Source organism: Galeopterus variegatus, unplaced genomic scaffold (genome assembly GCF_000696425.1).
Source record: "Galeopterus variegatus unplaced genomic scaffold, G_variegatus-3.0.2 Scaffold4080, whole genome shotgun sequence".
In the NCBI taxonomy this organism is placed as follows: Eukaryota; Metazoa; Chordata; class Mammalia; order Dermoptera; family Cynocephalidae; genus Galeopterus; species Galeopterus variegatus.
In genome coordinates this window covers 937-21,610 of record NW_007730191.1, presented here as the reverse complement: position 1 = coordinate 21,610, position 20,674 = coordinate 937, and the positions used below count along the sequence as shown (strand labels likewise).

The following is a 20,674-nucleotide window of genomic DNA, read 5'->3' as shown; positions in this document are numbered from 1 at the left end:
AAGAATAATATATAACAAGATTACAGTAAGGAGAAAATAAAATAAACCAGGGAAAGTTTTGGCACATAGCAGGTCTTCAAAACATGTTTGACTTTGAGTCCTCTCTTCTATAAATGAAGTGATGTTAACATAAATAGCATAATGGTCATAGAGATCATAGGGAAATGTACACACAAAAGTGAAATGTACATACCGTTATATATTATATGAGTTTTGGTGCTCTTTTTCAGTACTAGAATATGTTACCTGATGGAGGTAAGAAGAGGGATGGATATTTGCACCATTTAAAAGTTGTTTTATAAGCATTCCTACGTATTACTTTATCTATCTATTTAACAAAAGAAATGCACAAGTCCATTGAAATTGAAACACAGTGAGTCACAATCCCTGTATATGCAAAATTTAGTCAAAACACCTGTGCCACCGCCTGAAAAAACAGTAAGTTGTAGGTGAATGTCAGGCAAGACTGTTACAAGTGTCTATTATATAATAAAGCAGAATAGTCAGTTAATAACTTACACTGGGATTCTGAAGCAGCACTGGCACAACCTCACATTAAACTGGCCTTCTTAAGTTGCTATATCTTCCTGTGCAATCAAAGGTGTCCATAAGAGAAAGTGGCATTGGGGCTGACAAAATTGGTGAGAAGACACAAGGTATCAGTTTTTATAGACCATCCTTAGGTATAAACAGATGCTTATAATGGAAAGCCTAGTGAGTAATCAGAGTAACTCTGTACCACAGTAGAGTGTATTGAAAAACTTTTATTCCAATGCCCACAGGGCTACCTGTGTAGTCATAAGAACAAGGAAGACAGGAGATGAGACATGTCTCAGCAGATTCCTGGTTGGACAATAGATTCGAGGACCAGAAAGCTCCCCCATGCCTTGAATCTACAAGAGAATCACAGGAAGTCTACTTAGTCACATCCCCAGAAAATGAAAGCAAAGTGACCTAAGCATATCAGCGATATCCATCTGTCCCAAGATGGACAATATGATCAGATTGATCAATAGAGACATAAGACTCTGACAGGAGTTCTTTTTCTTTTTTCTTTTTAAAAATTTTTATTGGTCATGAATATTCATAAGATACAAAGCTGATTGTCACCCCTCGTGCCCAAGATGTGAAGGCCAGATCCATACAGGAAGCAGAACATGTAGGGGAAAAGTCACTCCAAAGGGTTTGAGGTAAAGTTAAGATGTCCTTCCTCACACCTTCTCCTGATATGTTGTTGGAGTGAGCAGGACTGGAGCCATGTTGGGACCTTAAATGACCTAGGCTGTAGGACACAGTTTTGTGTTTGTTTTTTTTTCTCCTCTCTTACTTTCCATCCCCTGGCTTTCTTATCTTGCTTGCCAAGTAGAAAAACAAGGCTGTTGAAAGTCAACCAGTGCCTTGCAAACCTAACATTTCTTCTTTGAGGCTTGCAAAGTTTTGAGAACAGATGTCTAGAGGCTGATCATGGGTGCCAGCAAGGAATCAAAATCCTTCAGGACCCTAAGATAACATCAAAGACAAGAACAAAAACCAGATGGAGCCTTGATGAGAATTTGTACCTGATGCCTTATATGTCCCCCTTCTGCTCTTCACTCCCCACTTCTTCCTCCTTAAAAAACATTCAGTAAGTCAGAGGCTTTGAGATGGCTTAGCTTGCTATCCCTCCGGCTTGAAAAAAGCTGCCTTCCTATTTCACTAACAATTTGACTTTGAGGTCATTTGTTTCGGTTTCAGCAGTGGGCAGCCAGACTTGGGTTCAGTAACAGGTTTGGGACAAGTCAAGACAGGAATTGAGTGCCCTGGGTGGCCTAGCCCCCTGACTTCTAACGGATGGAGCAATTGGCTGTGGTAGTGCACCGGGGCTTACCCGTTCACACTGTGGGGCAAGGCTGGTTCTACCTGTGGGTACCAGCTGCCTGTGGTCGGCTGGCCCTGAGGCTGGGATTTGGGGGACTTTCCCAGCAGCTGACAGAATTTATTTGTTTTGGAGAAGGCTCCCTGACCTTCCAGCGGTGACACTAACCACCAGTTCTTAACCTTTTGGTTGGTGAGGAAGGCAGTGTTAATATGGAGTCAATGGGCTCCAAGGCCAGGTAACTCTCACTGAGCCCTCTTTCTACATCGTTTGTTCAAGGTACCATTTTGGATGTGAGAAATGACTCAAGGACTACCGGCTATCTCCTCAAAGGAGTTTGTTTGCTTGGGAACATTCCTTTTGGGCCTGAGTAACTAAGATTGGGCCTTTCCGTCATTAAAGACCTGACGACCAAAAATTAAATGGTTTCTTGAATTATTTTGTCAGTGATCTAGTAATGAGAGCTCCATACCCCTTAAAGTATGGAGGCATCCTACAGAAATTCTTCTGAGTTTCTCTCAGCAAGCTTGAGAGATAGAAACTATGGTCCAGAAAGTTATAATCAGCCAGGTCGCTGGATAAAATTTGTCTATCTGTGTGCACAGTGAATTACAGTTAATTTGAGACTGTCTCAAAACTTAAAAGTCCTTTATTGGGGAATTATGAGAAGATGATGGACTAGAGAAACCTAGGATGCATTTTTCCCACAGAAGAAGACCAGAATAGGCCCACCCCTACCAGCACTACACTCACTGGTGACTATCAGGACCCAGAACCATCGCCTGTCTTCCCACTGTGAGTTTTGCTATATCCCACACTGCTGCCGCCTGTGGCGTGGCTCCAGCTGCTGCTGTTGCTAGTAGCCATCCAAACTGGCACTACAGCTCTGATCAGGCCAGCCATGCACAGGATCTTTGCCCACACTGCTGCACCAATCAGCCCAGCTGTGCAAGGGACCTCTACTGCAGCTGCTTGCAGTGCAGGGGCCTTTGCTAGTGGCCGTCTACACTGCCACACCAGCTGGAACAGCCATACATGGCACCCCCGCCCAAGCAGCCTCAGTAGCCAGCTCAGCTATTTGTGGGTCCGCCTGCCGCAGTTGCAGGCAGTGCAGCTACTGCCGCCATAGCCATCACACCAGTGGGACCAGCTGGGTGTGAGACCCCCTGCTAATGCTGAAGCAGTAACCACTCTGTCTGGGGGTAGGACCACCTACTGCCACTGCATGCACTGCAGTGGCCATTGCCAGGGACCTTCCATGCTACCACCATACCAGCCAGACCAGATGCACCCAGAAACCCATCCAAGGCACCTCACTAGCCAGTCCAGCTGTGCATGGGACCCCTGCCACACTTGCCTGCAGTGCAGCAGCCATCACCAGGGGCCATCCATGCTGCCTCGGCAGCCAAACCACCTGTACACAGGACTCCTGCCCAAGCCACCTCACCAGCTGAGCCTGCTACATACATGACCCCTGTCATAGTCACGTGCAGTGTGGCTGCTGCCACCACAGCCATTGCACCAGCCATAACAACTGGGTGAGGAACCCCCAACCATGCCACTGCTTCAGCCAGACTGGCAGCCGGCAAGACACCCTGCCAACACTGAAGCAGTAGCCAGCCTAGCTGGGTATGGGGCCACGGCTCCTATTGTCTGCATCACTGCTTACACCACTACTGCTGCCTGCAGCCACACACACCACTACCGCCACTGCATGAGTCAGACTGGCTGAGGGCAGGACCCACCACTGCCACCACACATTGACACAAGAAGGGTCACAAATGGAGACACCAGAAAGAGGTAAGTCAGTGCAGACCCACACCCCAGTGACACAATTCACAGGGGGAATTTCACGCTGTGTACAGTGAGCACAACTGCCTTCACCAAGGGAGAGTCACACATAGAGAACCTGGAGAATACAAAAACCCAGGATAGCCAAATAGTGTACAGAAGAAAATTCCTAGCCACCACCAACCCAGCCCCCAACAAAGGGAAGCAAGAACCCAGGAGAAGCCTTGGCCTGTAGGACAAGGAAAGATCAACCTTGTTCAGGGTCATTCACACAAGCTGAGAAGGTCACAGGACACTAGCCAGGGAACCAACAGGTCCACCTAGGGTCACTCACCTCAGCCAAAGAGTGACAAGGAACCCAGGCACTTCACCCAAGATCTTGAGAGCTAGCCCACATCCTTAATGTCCCAGCTAATCTCAACAAGAAATCACTAAGTGCCCCAGTGACTACACCACAAAGGCACTCACGCACAGCTCCAACATTGAATACAGCAGAATTACCCACATGGAGACTACACTACCACATGAGTCTACCCAGAACCAATACTAATACAAACTACTCAACAATCAATATAAAACACATCTACAGGAGGAAATCCCTCTCCTCAAAGCCCACTTCAGAGTAATAGAAGCAGCAACTGCTTAACCAGATAATTAGAAATCAATGTAGAGAGACTAGAAATATGAATAATCAGGGAAATATGACACCACCAAAGGAATAAAATAATTCTTAAGTCCCAGACCCTATGAAGCAGGAAACCCTTGAAATGTCTGAAAAGGAATTTCGAATAACAATCTTAAACAAACTCAGTAAGATACAGAAAGACTCAGTTAGACAACACAATGAAACAAGAAAAACAATTCAGGATTTGAAGGATGAAATTTACACAGAGATAAATTCCATAAAAAAGAATGTAGTAGAACTCTTGGAACTGAAAGACTCATTCAATGAAATAAAAATTACAGTTGAAAGTGTAAGTGGTAAGCTACAGCTAGCAGTAGAAAGAATTTCTGATCTTGAGGACAATCTTTTTGAAATAACCCAAGCAGACATAAAGAAAAAGAAAAAAGAATTTTAAAAAATGAAGATAGTCTAAGAGAGCTAGCAGGCCACCTTAAGCACACAAACACGAATCATGGGTGTTCCAGAGGAGGATGAGAAAGGAAAAGGCATTGAAAACATATTCAATGAAATAATAGCAGAAAACTTTCCAGGTATTGGTAGAGATATGGACTTCCAGATCCAAGAGGCTCAAAGGTCCCCAAACAGATTCAACCTCAAAAGGTCCTCTCTGAGACACACTGTAGTCGAATTGTCAAAAGTCAAAGCCAAGGAAACAATCCTAAAAACAGCCAGAGAAAAGCATCGAGTCATCTATAAGGGAATCCCCATCAGACTAACAGCAGACTTCTCAACAGACACTCTACTGGCCAGAAGAGATTGGGATGACATATTCAAAGTACTAAAAGAAAAAACTGTCAACCAGGAATACTTTACCCAGCAAGGCTATCTATCCTTCCAAAATGAAGGGGAAATAGTGTATTTCCTAGAAAAACAAATGCTGTAGGAGTTCATCATCACATGACCAGCTCTACAAGAAATCCTTAAGGGAGTCCTGCACCTGGAACCCAAAAAACAATAATCACCACCATGAATACACTAGAAAGAACAAACACTACTGGTAGGGCAGATATGCAAATATGAAAGAGAAAGAAACTACATCATACTACCTCAAAAAAACAATGAGTCTGAAGACAAACAATAAAAGGAAAAGAAAAGAACAAAAGGTATTTAAATCAAACATAGGAAAGCAATTAAAGACAGAAGACAGTAGCTTTCAGTAAGAATCCTAGATGTAAATGGATTAAATTCCCCACTCAAAATACAGACTGACTGACTGGGTTACAAAGCTAGACCCAACTATATGCTGCCTTCAAGAGACTCATCTCATCAGTAATGATGCATGCAGACTAATAGTGAAGGGATGGAAAAAGATAAACCATGCAAATGGAAACCAAAAATGAGCAGGAGTAGCTATTCTCATATTGGGTAAAATTGACTTTAAACCACAAACTATAAAAAGAAATGAAGAAGGCCATGATATATGATAAAGGGATCTATTCAGCAAGAAGATATAACAATCATATGAACCCAACATGGGAATACCCAGATATATAAAGCAAACACTATTAGACCGCAATAGAAAGGGATAGATCCCAATATGATAATAGTTTGGGACCTGAACACACCTCTCTCAGCATTGGACAGATCATCTCGGCAACATATCGACAGAATTTACATGACACTTTAGACCAATTGGATTTGGCAAATATCTACAGAACATTCTATCCAACAACTATAGAATATACATTCTTCTCATTGGCACATGAAACATTCTCCAGGCCACATGTTAGGTCACAAATCAAGTCTCCACAAATTTAAAAAAATTGAAATCATTTTAAGTATCTTTTCAGACAACAGTTGATTAAAATTAGAAATCAATAACAAATGAAACTCCAGAAACTATACAAACACATGGAAATTAAATAATATGCTCTTGAACAACCTATGGGTTCAAGGAAAAAATTTAACAGGAAATCAAAAAATTTCTTGACACTAATGAAAATAAACACACATCACACCAATACCTGTGGGATACAGCAAAACAGTACTAAGAGAGAAGTTTATTGCAATAAACACTTACATCAAAAAAATAAAGTTTTCACATAAACAATCTAATGCTACACCTCAAAGAACTAGAAAAACAAGAACAATCGAATCCCAAAATTAATATACAGAAAGAAATAATTAAGATCAGAGCAGAACTAAATGAACTAGAAACTCAAAAAACAACCCAAAAGATCAATGAAACAAAAAGTTGGTTTTTTGAGAAGATAAACAAAATAGACAAACCATTAGCAAGGCTAACTAAAAAAAGAACAGAGAACAACCAAATAACAAAAATCAGAAATGAAAGAGGAGACATTACAATTGATACCACAGAAATACAAAGAATCATTAGAGATTATTACAAACAACTATATGACAACAAATTTGAAAACCTGGAGGAAATGGATAAATTTCTCGACACATACAAATTACCAAGACTGAACCAAGAAGACATAGAAAACCTGAACAGACCAATAACAAACAACAAGATTGAGGCAGTAATTAGCAGCCTCCCAACAAAGAAAAGTCCAAGACTGATGGATTTACTGCTGAATTCTACCAAACCTTTAAAGAGGAATTAATACCAATTCTCTTCAAACAATTCCAGAAAATTGAAACATAAGCCATTTTCCCAAACTCATTCTGTGAGGCCAGCATCACCCTGTCAGCAAAACCAGAAACAACAACAACAACAAAAAAACTACAGGCAAATTATCTTTGATGAACATAGACACAAAAATCCTCAACATAATATTAGCAATCAGAATACAGCAACACCTCAAAAAAAATTATACACTATGATCAAGTGGGATTCATCCAAGAGATGTAAGGATGGTTTGACATATGCAAGTCAATAAATGTGATACACCATATCCACAAAATCAAGGATAAGAAACAGATGATTATCTCTTTATAAGCAGAAAAGGTATCTGACAAAATTCAACATCCCTTCATGATAAAGACTCAGCAAATTAGGTATAGAAGGAAAATATCCCACCATAATAAAATCCATATATGACAAACCCACTGCCAACATCATCCTGGACTGGAGCAGGACATGGATGCCTCCTATCACAACTCCTATTTAACATAGTATTGGAAGTACTAGCCAGAGCAATCAGGCACAGTGAAGAAATAAGGGGCATCCAGACTGGAAAAGACAAAGTCAAACTGTCCCTGTTTGCAGATGACATGATCTTATATACAGAAAAACCTAAAGACTCTACCAAAAAAACTCTTAGAGATGATAAACGATTTCAGTAAAGTTGCAGGATATAAAATCTACATGCAAAACCCAGTAGCATTTTTATACTCCAATAACAAACTAACAGGAAAAAAAAAATCAAGAAAGAAATCCCATTTAAAATAGTCACCAACAAAATGAAATACCTAAGAATCAATTTAACCAAGGAGATGAAAGATCTCTACGATGGAAGAATTACATTCTGAAAATCTCCATACTACTCAAAAATGATCTACAGGTTCAATGCAATCCACATCAAAATACCAATGGCATTCTTCACAGAAATAGAAAAAACAATCCTAAAGTTCATATGGAACACCAAAATACCCTGAATAGCCAAAGCAATCCTGAGAAAAATAATTAAAGCCAAAGGCATACCACTCCCTGACTTCAAAATATATTACAAAGCAATAGTAACCAAAACAGCATGGTACTGACATACAGACAGACAATGGAACAGAATAGAGAACCCAGAAATCAATACACATACTTACATCTTTGACAAAGGCAACAAGAACATACAATGGGGAAAAGACTGCCTCTTCAGTAATTGGTGCTGGGAAATCTCTGGAGCTATGCTGCACTCTCTCTGTGAAATCTGTATCTCTTATTTGTTGTATTAAACCTGTTCTCTTTCTACTATGACTCTGTTCTTGAATTCTTTCCTGTGGCAGAGTCAAGAACCTGGAAAGAGGATGGGGTGGGTTGATGCTGACTACTAGGCCGCTGGACCCTACCTCCAACATCACATACTTTCCTTATATAACTTATATTCTAGATAAAACTGTTTTAGAGTATATATTTTTTCACTTGGCATCCTTTCATGAGAATTTTCCCTACGTCATTAAAATCTTCCAAAAATTTTTAAGTGAATTGCAAAATACTATAAATAAATAAATTGATAAATTGTTGAAGCAAGAAATGGTAAAGATAGAAGATTTGTGGGAATGAGGGGGTCAAGAGGGTGTGTTTTTAAAATGCAAAAAATAACAGCATGTTTCATGTTGGGGGAAAGAAAAGTGGTTACAATGAAATTAGTGTAATAAAATCTTATTTTGTGAAGTTATATATGTGTATATATTTGTGTGTATGCGTACATATAAAAGTCTGATAAAAGTCTGAAAGGATATACACCAAAATGTTATGAGTATTTATCAGTGTTAGGATATGTGGTACCTTTTTTCTCATTTTCTTACACTTAATAATTTTTCTAGGATGGGGAGAATGCAGTCATTCCCAGCAATTTAAATAGGAACAATTTCAACAGAAAAGAAGCTGAATCATTTTGAGAAAAAGGAACATTCCTAAAGTAACATATGAATTTAATTAAGAGTAAGGTCACAGAAGAACTGTCACACTCCTCTCTGTTTTTTCCAATGGAAGGGCCAAAATGTGGGACCTCTCCAAAACAATAAAGATTCCTAAGAAACAGAAAGTATATTTCCCATAATCCTTATTTTCAATGGCTACTATTTTCACTCTTCGGGTGTTTTATGAGTATCAAGAGAGCTGTTTTATATCATATTTCTATACGGATTCAATTCAGTCTCCTGAATGGAAAGCGAAATTATCTTTATGGTAGTAGTAATACTAGTTTTTATTATAAATTTACCTAGTAAATTAGATTGTGAATCACACAGGAGAATGAGTAGTGAAGGAAGTCTCAGAAGCCCATCCCTCAAATCTGGAGGGTAAGCCATCTACCCTTATTAATGCCATTTCAGAATTGGAAACATCCCTAAACCAACAAAAGAACCTCTCTCACTGTCTTCTACTAACACAGCAACCCAGTTTAGAGTCCAGGTGTGTAGGACTGATGAGGTGGAGCATTTCTAAGAACACATAGTATAAATGTCATAAGTACCCTCTGACTCTAAGGCTTATTTTAATTAAATTAAAATTTACATTTGAATACAAACAGGCTCAAAATTCAAAACCAAAAAAAAAAAAAAAAAAGAAAATCACAGAATAAAAGTAAGTCTCCAAGTTTCCTTCCATCCTCATCTTCCAAGAAAGGGAAGCTCTGTTACCAGTTACTCATTGATACTACCAGGGATACCCAACATATACATATATATATATATATATATATATATATATATATATATATATATACACACACACACACACACACACACACTTATACGTAATAACATTTTTAAGCAAATGATAGCGCACTATAACATTGTTCTGCACCTTGCTTTCTTCACTTAAAAATGTGTTTTGGAGATCATTTGATATCAGTATATATAGAGCTGCTCTTTTTAACAGTTGGAAAATACACCATTGCATGGAGATACACCACAATTTATTTAATCAGCCCCCTGCTGATGAATATTTAGATTATTTTCTATCTTTCTCTATTAAAAACAAATCTGCAGTAAATATGCTTGTACCCACAGTATTTTGCAATGTGCAGATATTACCTGGTCAATGGCTTATGTACATTTGTATCTTGATAAATATTGCCAAATAACCCTTACAGAAGGTGTACCAATTTACACTCCCACTAACATTATTGTACGAGAGTGCCAGTTTTACAACCCCTTTTTCAATACAATTTGTTATCAAACTTTTTGTTCTCTGCCAATCTGACAGATGAGAAATAATATATCACTATAATTATAATTTGCATTTATCAGCGAGATTAAATATTTTCTCATATATTTAAGAATCATTGTTGTGTCTTTTTGGTGTACAGTCTGTTCATATATTTGCCTGTTTTTCCATTGGATTGTTGGTCATTGGTCTTTTCTTTTTGAATTCATAGGGGTTTGTTATATATTAAAGCACTTAGTAATGCATAGTGGTAAACATGAACAGAAGACAGAAAAAGAAAAACGAATAAACCACTAATATTGAATCCAAATTATATGTATCCCCCCAAAATGTTCTTTACAATATGAGATATGATACCCCAGGCTTTTTTCCAAAACATGTTTTTAAAAATCCTTGCTCCCTTCTCCCACTGAAAAACGTACAGAGAGCATCTCCTGTGTAACAGACTCTGAGTTAAACCCTGGGGATACAGTCGTCATCAAGGACAAAGACACATCTACACATTAGCGTTGATCTGCAATCAACAGAGGGTACCATGGACTTTTCATGACTCAGTGGCCCCTCACCTCCCTCAACCATTGACTGATTACTTTGTCTACTATGTCCTGAGGATACAGCAGTTAACAGGATCGAAAAAGGGGCCTTTCCTTCACGGAACTTACAGTCTAACTCAAACTCCCCACTGCTTGGGAGATGCAAACATTTTATACATTCCAGGGAAAAGAGCATATTTATTCATTAGCAGGATGCAGGACTGAGACAAAAGGAAGATTTGAGGAAAAGCAGCTGAGATCTGCCTTGAGGAAGTACATGGGTAGTGGTTCCCTTTCCTGAAAGGGAAGCTAAGACTTGCCCTAGCTGGTGCCTTACACTTTCCTGTGGAGCAGCAGAGAGGGAGGACAGCATGATCCCTTGCTGGTCCTGACAGGGGAAAGCCCTCTTTCTTGGGCAACTGTGGGGACAGTACGATGACAAAGGGAGTTAACATTTGGAACGAGAAAAAAGTAGTGTGGCAGAATTACTTGTGACACAGAAATGTGGTTTGTTTCCTAGAGTTAGAGGTCTAGGTCTACCTTCTCGTAGAAGACGGACAATGGTGTTTTGCCCCCAACCCAGTTTTTGAAAGAGTAGAAGTGCTTTCCTCCCCTACAGGGCTCCAGGAAGCAAGCAATAAAAGAAAAACATGGAGAACCACACTACAGCCCCCAGGGCAGTCTGGTCTGAAGTATCTTTTCCCCTCCGAGCCAGCAGTCGTCACACCCTCTCTGCCCTACTGACATTTTGGGCAGGAAACACTGTGGGTCAGGCCTAGAAGGGGCCCATAAAGGAGGGAGGGACTCGGTTCACGGATACAAAGGTATTTGGGTATTAACACTTGTTCAGGAGTACAGGGTTGTTTTCCTGATGCCCAAGCTCAGGCTCCTTTATATTTAGGCGGGGAGACTATCTTGAGAACGGATGGTTTGGTATTAATGTGCTTCTCTTTGTTCATCTCTGCGATCTCTGTATCCTTATCCCACTTTGAGTATTTCGATGCAATAAATATGCCGGTCAATAAGGGCCAAAGACTCAGGAGCGAGGAGCAGGAAAAGACTAAAGTTTTTGACAGCGATCAGCAAGTCAGGCCCGCGCAGCTTTCCAGAGGCCCCGCCACGACCTCGCCCATTTCCTGTAAAAAACTGGAGGTGCGGCTTGGGGCGCTTTCTGTCATAGGGGGAAAACAAAGCTTGTGGAATAGATTAGAATTTATCCTATCTCAGTCTTGAGCCTCTTTCCCGACTTTCCTACCTCGGGCCCCGCCCGAGCCCGCCCATTTCTGACTTGGGTTTGGAGAGGTGAACTTGTAAACACTGATCGCTTCAGTATCCGTCCGCTTTGTCGGGTCAGAGCTGATTTTCCGACGCCACCGCCGGAGACCTTCCTGCATTTCAGCTCAGAAAAAATAGTAGCCCTGGAGGTGGGGTGGGGGTGCGGGGGGCTCCTAAAATTGAGGAACTAATTCCAAGACACTTTTTGGTATTAGTCCGCTGCTCCCCGTGCAGCACTGTTTTCCTATATGCAGATCCCGCCCTCTGAGCACTCCAGTTCCAGAACCGGCCAGAGTGGGAGGGGCGGAGCTCACTGGCACAGGAGAATCGACGCTAGGCAAGCTTGGTATCACTCCGCTTCCACAAGCCGGATCCTCTTAAACTACCCTGTGGCTCCTCCAGCTGATTATTTCGGTAATGGGGACGTGGCAGAACTTACCCTGCGGATGAAAAGGTAGATGTTGGTCACTTCGTGCGGGTTCCTGAGGAACTCTGGGAACGGAAGAGAGAAGGGAATACCAAAAAAAAAAAAAAAAAAGACAATAGTTTGCCTAATACGGCCCTTAATCTGATAAAGCAGATATCTCATCCTAAATCCCAGGTGCCGGGCCAACCCCAAACAAAGTCGCCGCCATTGTCTTGTGTCCTTGTGTTCATCTGACTATCCGTCCCTCCTGTATGGCGCGGCACCTTTTGAGGCAAGGAGGTAAGAAAACTGCCTCTGATCCAAGCAGAGCAGGTCAGTGAGAAGGCGGGCATCGCTTGGGGCTGTGGATGTGAGTATTGGAGATGAACGCGGTTTACGTGATCTGGTCAAGGGAGGCGGGCGGTGAGAGGAGGAGAGGGACGGGATAATTTGAGTGGCACACAACAGTAAAAAATGATCTGCCTCTTGCTAGCTTGATTTCCAGACACTAGCCCCACCTCCGATCATGTTTGAGACAGGAAAGGGGTGTAGTAGCGGCGTCTAGCGCGAAATGGCGGACTATATAAGAGGAAGAGGGGCTGCCGCTACTGGTGAGGACAGTTGTCTGGGGAGCCCTTGAGAGGGAGAAAGTGTAAGAGGAGGTTGTAAATGTTTGATAATCAAGGCCCTGGATTTGAAAAGGGTCTCATGTCCTGGTTATTGGTCTGACCGTTAATAACTATGTCTCTCCTACTGTCTTTTTATTTAGTCTTTGGGTGTGTATCATGTGTTTATATGTGTAGATCTGTTCCTAAATTTGCGGTACTCTACGTTTCAGTAAAGATCTGTAGGGAGCAGCAGACCTCAGGGGAGGGGGGGAGAAGGAAAAGAAAATTGACCTGGTTTCTGTAGATTGGGCAGTGCTTGAAGGTGGTAGATGGCTAAGACTGGAGTAGGTAGGGGTCTATGGAACCTCCAGATCTCTGCCAGCATTCCAAACATGTCCTCCCCTACCCCCATTATGTTGTAGAAAATGATAGGCTTTGGGGGAGAGGAAAGAAACATAAGAACCTAGATAAAGTTTGGAAATAATACTTTTCTTTGTTTTCCCAGCCTCCGTGGTTTGTCTGGGAATTTCATCTCTACTAACACCACTATTACCTTGCAAGGGTGTTTGAGTTGCCTCTGCATGGGAATTATTAGACTTTGGGAATGGAGCAGAGGGGCTTGGAGATTTGGGGGTAGAGGAAGAAACAGAGGCAGAAAATGTTTGGCAAACAGGTACCCGTATCCAGAAACAATCTGTGCCCTAGGTTCCAGTCTCTACCAAGGACCCAGTCTCCTCTGTCTCCTGTGTTCTCCATTTATTTGTCTCTACGTTTGTGAATCTCTGTGGGGTAGATCTGTCCCTAGGTCTGTGGAACTGTCAGTTTTTGTGAAGGTTTGTAAAGTGGTAACCCAACTTGAAGCTAGGAAATAATGAAGAAGAGAAAATTACCCTGTATCTGTTAAGTTTGGTGTGAGGGTACAGGGACAGGGAGTGACAGATACTAAAGAGTCCCCTTTCTTCTGTTTTGTCAGGTTACCAATAACCCCTGTCTACTTCCATCCCCTGCAGATTCAGTTGGGAGTCTTGGTAATCTTTGGGGTACAGAATGCTAATACCTGCCTTTCCCATTCCCCACTTGCTTGTTCTGCTCTCAGACTTCACCCTAGTCCACTTCTGAACTAGGGAAGTACCAGGGCAATCACTGGAGAAGAAAATGATAGGTAATAGGGAGGAGAAGGAACATCCCTGAAGCAAGGCAGTGGGGGGAGGGGACCAGGAGGAGAGAAACACTAGACAAACTGTATCTGAAAAGGCAAGAGTGCGGGCCAGGAGCCAAGGTCTGTCTACCAGGAGATCAGTTTCCATATCCTCCTGTTTGTTTATTTGTCCATAGGTCTGCCTGTAGGTCTGCTGTAGGGCTTGTCACGATTGGAAGCAAAGAAAGGAGGAGAAAATTACTCCAGATCAGTGCAGGTTGGTATGAGAGTGGGGACTTCTTGGGTAGACCTGTAGGATGGGGTAGTAGAGATCTGCTTTGCTCTAGCAGGGGTCAAGAGCCAGTCGAGGGATTCCTCAGCCTCTCTCACTCCCATCCAGCTTTCCTACCCTCCATGTTCCTGTTTGGTCCCTGGAAAGGAGATTGGTAGCTCTTCTAGGTGCAGAGAGTGGGCAAAATGAAGGGAGAGAAAGTTTGCTAATTATCTTCCTCTCCTACCTAGCACCAAATCTCCATACTCTCCTGTCTCTCTGTGCTAATCAACATGAGGAGAAAAAACTGGAAGAGACTTAAAGCCCCATTTCCTTCCTCCACCCCTAGGTCCAACTTCAGTGACAGATCTGGTGGCCTTGGAGTGGCTGAAGACCACCACCCTCCACCGGGCTGCACCCAGGCATAGCCATCCTTTCCTACTTTGAGTGAGCTTCCTCTGTATATTATCTGTATCATTGGCAGAGCCTATAGTTACAAAGGGGGCTGAGTGACCACTGGACTTTGTATGAAAACACCAACCTGGGAAAGACCATCAGTTAAGACTGAGACAGGGGTGGGGATACATAAGTAGGCTTTTCCTTTAACTTGGACCATGATTGGCCCTGCAGCTAGGGCAAGGGCTAGAGAAGAAGCCGGGGCTGGCCTAAAATCTGGAATCAGTGGCCCTGCCAATGCTAGAGTGAAGGCTGAGACCCAGGCCAAGGCAGTGGCTGGGGCAGAACTAAAAACAGAATCAGTGACCCAGTCCAGAGCTGGGGATAGAGCAATGGCCAAGACACAGACAGTGACCTACACTGAGGCTATGGCTGTGACAAGTGAAGTGAGCAAGATGGAAGATATGATTAAGACGAGGGTTATGGCTAATACTAAGACAAAACCCCTGGCAGAACCTGGTATAGTGCCCCAAACCAAGTCAAAGGCCATGCCTATTTCTAGGGTCAGTGTCATAAGTAAGTCTGAAGTCAAGGTTGGTGCTGGCAGTGAGGCCAATATCAGGCATCGTGCCAAGGCTAGTGATAAGGTCAGTATCGGGTCCAGACCCAAGACAAGGAAAGAGGCCAGCATCAAGTCTAGGGCTGGGGACAAAGCTGATATTGGGATCAAGTCCAGTAATGAGGATGAAGAAAATGTCTGCTCCTGGTTCTGGACTGGAGAAGAGCCTAGTGTGGGGTCCTGGTTCTGGCCTGAGGAAGAGACCCCTCCTCAAATTTATAAGCCCCCACCTAAGATCCAGGAAAAGCCCAAGCCCATACACAAACCGAAACTTACAATAAAACAAAAAGCAACAACATGGTCAAGGGCCAGGTATGTTGTCCTAGTCCCAATTGAGGGAGGGGAGCAATCCTTGCTTCCAGAAGGAAACTGGACCCTGGTTGAGACCTTGATTGAAACTCCTCTGGGGATTCGGCCTCTGACCAGGATCCCACCGTATAATGGGCCTTACTTCCAGACCTTAGCTGAGATCAAAAAACAGGTTAAGCAAAGGGAAAAGTATGGGCCTAATCCAAGGGCCTGCCGCTGCAAATCACGTGGTTTTAGTTTAGCGCCTAAAGAGTTTGATAAACTTGTTGCCCTGCTTAAGTTAACTAAGGATCCTTTCATTCATGAAATAGCTACGATGATAATGGGCATCAGTCCTGCTTATCCATTTACCCAAGATATAATTCATGATGTAGGGATTACTGTTATTATTGAAAACTTGGTCAATAATCCCAAAGTTATAGAACACCCTAGAGCTTTAAATATGGTGTATGACAGCTCTGAATCTTCTGAAGAATCCAAAACAGGAGAGGCATACATACATCAAGTTTGTAAGGACATAATATCTTATCCCTTGAACTCCTCTGTGCAACTGGCTGGACTAAAATTATTAGTGCACTTGAGTGTGAAATTTGAGGACCACCACGTGATTGCCAGTTACATTCCAGATTTCCTCACCTTGTTAAACAAGGGAAGTGTCAAGACCAAGTTTTATGTTTTAAAAGTGTTTCTGTGCTTGTCTAAAAATCAAGACAATACGAGAGAACTGATTAGTGCGGAAGTACTGTCATCATTGGTTGCACCATTTAACAAGAATGAGTCAAAGGCCAATATTCTTAATATCATAGAGATATTTGAGAATATAAATTTCCAATTCAAGAAAAAGGCAAAGCTATTTTCCAAGGAAAAGTTCACTAAATCTGAGCTCGTTTCCATATTTCAGGAAGCAAAACAGTTTGGTCAGAAACTGCAAGACTTAGCAGAGCACAATGATCCTGAAGTGAGAGATAAAGTTATACGATTAATACTCAAACTCTGAATAGCCATATGTTCTCACAGAGCCTTGAACAATTTTTTGGTGATGCAATATGAAACCAATGCATATTATAAATTCAATACTTAATATTCTCTGTATTTGATGGAAGGAGGCAATTTTATGGATACCAAGTTACCTTCAGAGCTTGAACATTTGTTGATTTTTTATTGTGCTATATAATATAAATTGAAATATTTTAGTATTTCTGCAGTGAAACTTGTAATGAACCTATTCTTGAGTAAAATATACTTCTGTGCTTTATATTGATATAAGTGTATTCTTTTGAGATTTCATTTACATGTTGTTAATAAAGTTGGATGCTAAAACTGGTGAAAACATTGTCCTAGTTCTTCGGTTGAAATTAGTTAGAGGGGTAAAGCACAAACAGCATAAAGATGGTGAAGAGCACTGTCTGTGTCTGTGCGTCTGTAGGGGGACACAAACAAAACAAGTTCATAGTGACAGATCTTTTGCTTTCAGCATGTTCAAGGAGTAGAATCACCCTACGCAAGAAGACAGGACTGTGCTACTAGCTGTTTATAGGTCCTGGCTGATAGGGCTTCAAGTGAGGAATGAAGCTGCCCTATTTGGGCCGCTCTGGGGAAGAGGGTGAGGACAGACTCAGAAGGAAGGAAGCGCAGATGCTTTCATTCCAGTCTGAGTCCCAGATTTCGTGCTCACCCTTTTATATAACATCTCATTGGGATGCTTTGAAGCTTTATAAGCCGCAACAGGATTCCTTGTTCTCATCCCCATTCAGCAAAGCCGTAGACAACTTGTGCAGGAAGTGTGGTTCTGAAGGGACCCAGCCTCACTGTGCACTCAGCAGCTTCCTCCCCATCCAGGAGTACCAGTACGACTTATTGCTTAATCTGAAGTTCTCTCCCCCTGCAGTCCTAAGCCTCATGGGAGAGCCTTTATGGGGGCCACCTACAGAAACTGCTTCATAGTCTTGGTGACCGCTGGCTCTCATCCTTGCTTTTGTCTTCTGGCCAATGCTTTGGACTTGATGATTTGTACCTCTTTTGGGTGGCTGCTCCTTGTTTGTGCTGATCCTTTTTGGTCAGACATCAGCTCTATGTGTGACAAAGCCACAGGATACCAAAGTCCTTAAGAAAGTGTAGTTAGGGAGAAATTAATTCCTCTAATTTCACTATTCTCTCTATTTGCACAGTTTACAAAGCTGAAGCCATGTTGTTTATACTACGTCAACTTCTGTTTATGCTTAACAAAAGCTAGGTTCTTGGTGTGGGTTGTGCTGTAGAATGACAGTGTATAGATTGGGATCTGGGGCCACCTATCTGCCTCTCCTTGTCTCCTTTGCTGTTAGTATTCTATTTAATTTACTGCCCATAACTGGGAAATACAGAGATTAGGATCAGTGTGCAAATGCTGATCTTTCTATTGACCATCTCTCTCCTAACTTTTATGCATTTAGGGGAAGGACTAAACTGAAAAATCTCAACATGTGTAATGTACCCCTAGTTTTAGCAGCTGTCCCTAGTTTAATTTCTATTAAAGTCAATTATGAACATATTTTTCATACATCTAGGAGTTTAAATGAAGGACAATCGGCCACACTTGTGCAGTAAGAGGAACAAAAAGTGGGGTAGGATTTTGCAACATGCAGCTTCAATTTAGATGATTGTTGAAGTTCTTTATAACTTGTTTTTTAATCCACAGAACACCCTAGCCTGTAATACCAGGTGTGAGTACTGCTCTCAGTGTTGGAAAGCTTCACAATACAATCGGATCAGATCCTTTGGAAATACTCTCTGTTTCAAATTCACTGTGGAGTACAGACTTAATCAGTTGATGGCTATGGAATTTTCCAACGTCAGCTAAAGAGAAGGGTGAGTGTGGGGTGTGTACGTATTTGTGTCAAAGAAGTTGATGGTCTCTCCTTGGATAGGAATTGTGGGAGGCAAAGTCATCTCCCAAATTGTTCCTGGGGTGTTATCTGCTGATGAGCACTTAGGTTGTTTCCATCTTTTGGCTACTATGAATTTTAATGCTGCAGTGAACACTGAAGTACAAGTATCTGTTCAAGTCCCTGGTTTCAATTCTTTTGAGAATATATCTAGTAGTGGAATTGCTGGGTAATACGATAATTCTGTTTAGTTTTTTGAGAAATTGCCAAACTGTTCTCCACAGTGGCTGCATCTTTTTATATTCCCATCATCAACATACCAGGGTTCCAGTTTATCCACATACTAGCTATCACTTATTATTTTGTATTATTTTTTAAATGTCCATCCTAGTAGGTGTGAAGTGGTATCTCATTGTGGTTTTAATTTTCATTTCCCTGATGACTGATGGTGTTAAGCATCTTTTCATGTGCATATTTACTGTTTGCTTTTCTTTAGAGTAATATATATTCAAGTTCTTTGCCCATTTTTTATTTGGGTTGTTTGTTTTTTTGTTGTTGCATTGTAGGTGTTCTTTCTATATTTTGGATACAGGCCCCTGATTAGCTATATGATTTGCAAATATTTTCTCCTATTCTGTAGGTTGTTTTTTCACTTTTAATGATGTCCTTTGATGCACAAAAGTTTTTAACATCAGTGAAGTCCAATTCATCTTTTTTTTTTTTTTTTTTTTTTTTTTTTTTTTTTTTTTTTTTTTTTTGCTTCTGTTGCTGTTGCTTTTGTGTCACATCTAAGAATTCATTGCCAAATCCAAGGTCACAGAGATTTATCCCTATGTTTTCTTCTGAGAGTTTTATAGTTTGATCTTATGTTTTTGAGTTGATTCATTTTGAGTAAATTTTTGTATGTGGTATGAGGAAGAGGTCCAACTTTATTCTTTTGCATATGGAAATCTGGTTGTTCCAGCACTATTTGTTGAAGAGTCTATTCTTTCCCCAGTGAATGGACTTAACACCTTTGTCAAAGTCAACTGGCGGTGGATGTGTGAGTTTATTTCTGGACGTTCGATTCTGTTCCTTTCATCTCTGTTTGTCCCTGTGCCAGTACTGCAGTGTTTTCATTACTGTAGCTTTGTACTAAGTATTGAAATGAAGTGCTCCAACTTGTTTCTTCTGCTTCAAGATTGTTTTTGTTATTCTGAGTCCCTTTCCACTCCATATGAATTTTAGGATCAGTTTTTCCACTTATACAAGAAAAGTCATTAAGATTTTGATAGGGATTGCATTCAGTTTGTAGATTGCTTTGGGGTATTGCCATCTCAACAATATTAATTTTCCAATCCATGAACGCAGGATACTTTTCTATTTATTTAGGCCTTTCATTCTTTTAGCAATACTTTGTAGTTTTAGGTGTATAAGTTGTTCACTTCTTTGATTAAATTTATTCATAGGTATTTCATTCTTTTATATACTATTGCAAATGGAATTGTTTTCTTATTTTCCTTTTCAGATTGTTTGTTGCTAGTATATAGAAACGTAACTGATATTCGTGTGCCTATTTTGTAACCTGCAACTTTGTTGAATTTATTAACTCTAGTAGCTTTTTTGTAGATTATTTAGGAATTTCTATATACAGTATCATGTAATCCACAAATAGAAATACTTTTCCTTCTTCTTTTTCTATTTGGGTACCTTTTATTTCTTTTTTCTGTCTAATTGCTCTGGCTAGACCTTCCAGTACAATGTTGAACAACAGTGGTGAAAACACATGTGCTTGTCCTGTCCCTGATCCTTCTGGGGAAAGCATTTAGTCTTAAACAGTTGAATACGGTGTTAGCTGTGGGATTTTTTTTTTTTTGTTATCTGTCTTTTTTATTTTTTATTTTTATATATTTTTTTTTCTTTTTTTTTTTTTAATTTTTATTTTGTCAATATACAATGTATATGATTATTCTGGCCCTTCACCGACACCTCTCGCCTTCCTCCCTCTCTCCCCTCCCCCCCAAGAATGTCCTTTCCGTTTGCTTGTTGTAACAACTTCAAAAAAAAGTATAGTAATATCTTCTTTCCCCCCCCCCGTTTTTGTGTGTGTGTGTGTGTGTGTGTGTGTTTGTGGGTAAATTAATTTGTTTATTTTTT

At 41.0% G+C, this 20,674-nt stretch overlaps 1 protein-coding gene and 1 long non-coding RNA gene across 3 annotated transcripts; both read left to right on the top strand.

The window, feature by feature from the left end:
- Positions 1-12,457: 12,457 nt before the first annotated feature.
- On the top strand, positions 12,458-18,515 carry LOC103602275. 2 transcript variants are annotated; one of them, XR_551517.1, is made up of 4 exons: positions 12,458-12,703; positions 14,277-14,356; positions 14,700-14,797; positions 18,352-18,515. It is a non-coding gene; the product is annotated as an uncharacterized LOC103602275 (long non-coding RNA). The 2 variants fall into 2 exon arrangements; XR_551516.1 differs by lacking the exon at positions 14,700-14,797.
- Positions 14,805-16,736, top strand: ARMCX5 (armadillo repeat containing, X-linked 5). The gene has a single exon (XM_008586688.1). The coding sequence runs from the start codon at positions 14,965-14,967 to the stop codon at positions 16,669-16,671; it is 1,707 nt and encodes a 568-aa protein (XP_008584910.1). The 5' UTR covers positions 14,805-14,964; the 3' UTR covers positions 16,672-16,736.
- Positions 18,516-20,674: the final 2,159 nt, after the last annotated feature.

Coding starts and splice junctions, on each gene's coding strand:
- ARMCX5 (XM_008586688.1), top strand. CDS start 14,965: ATGATTGGCCCTGCAGCTAGGGCAAGGGCTAGAGAAGAAGCCGGGGCT.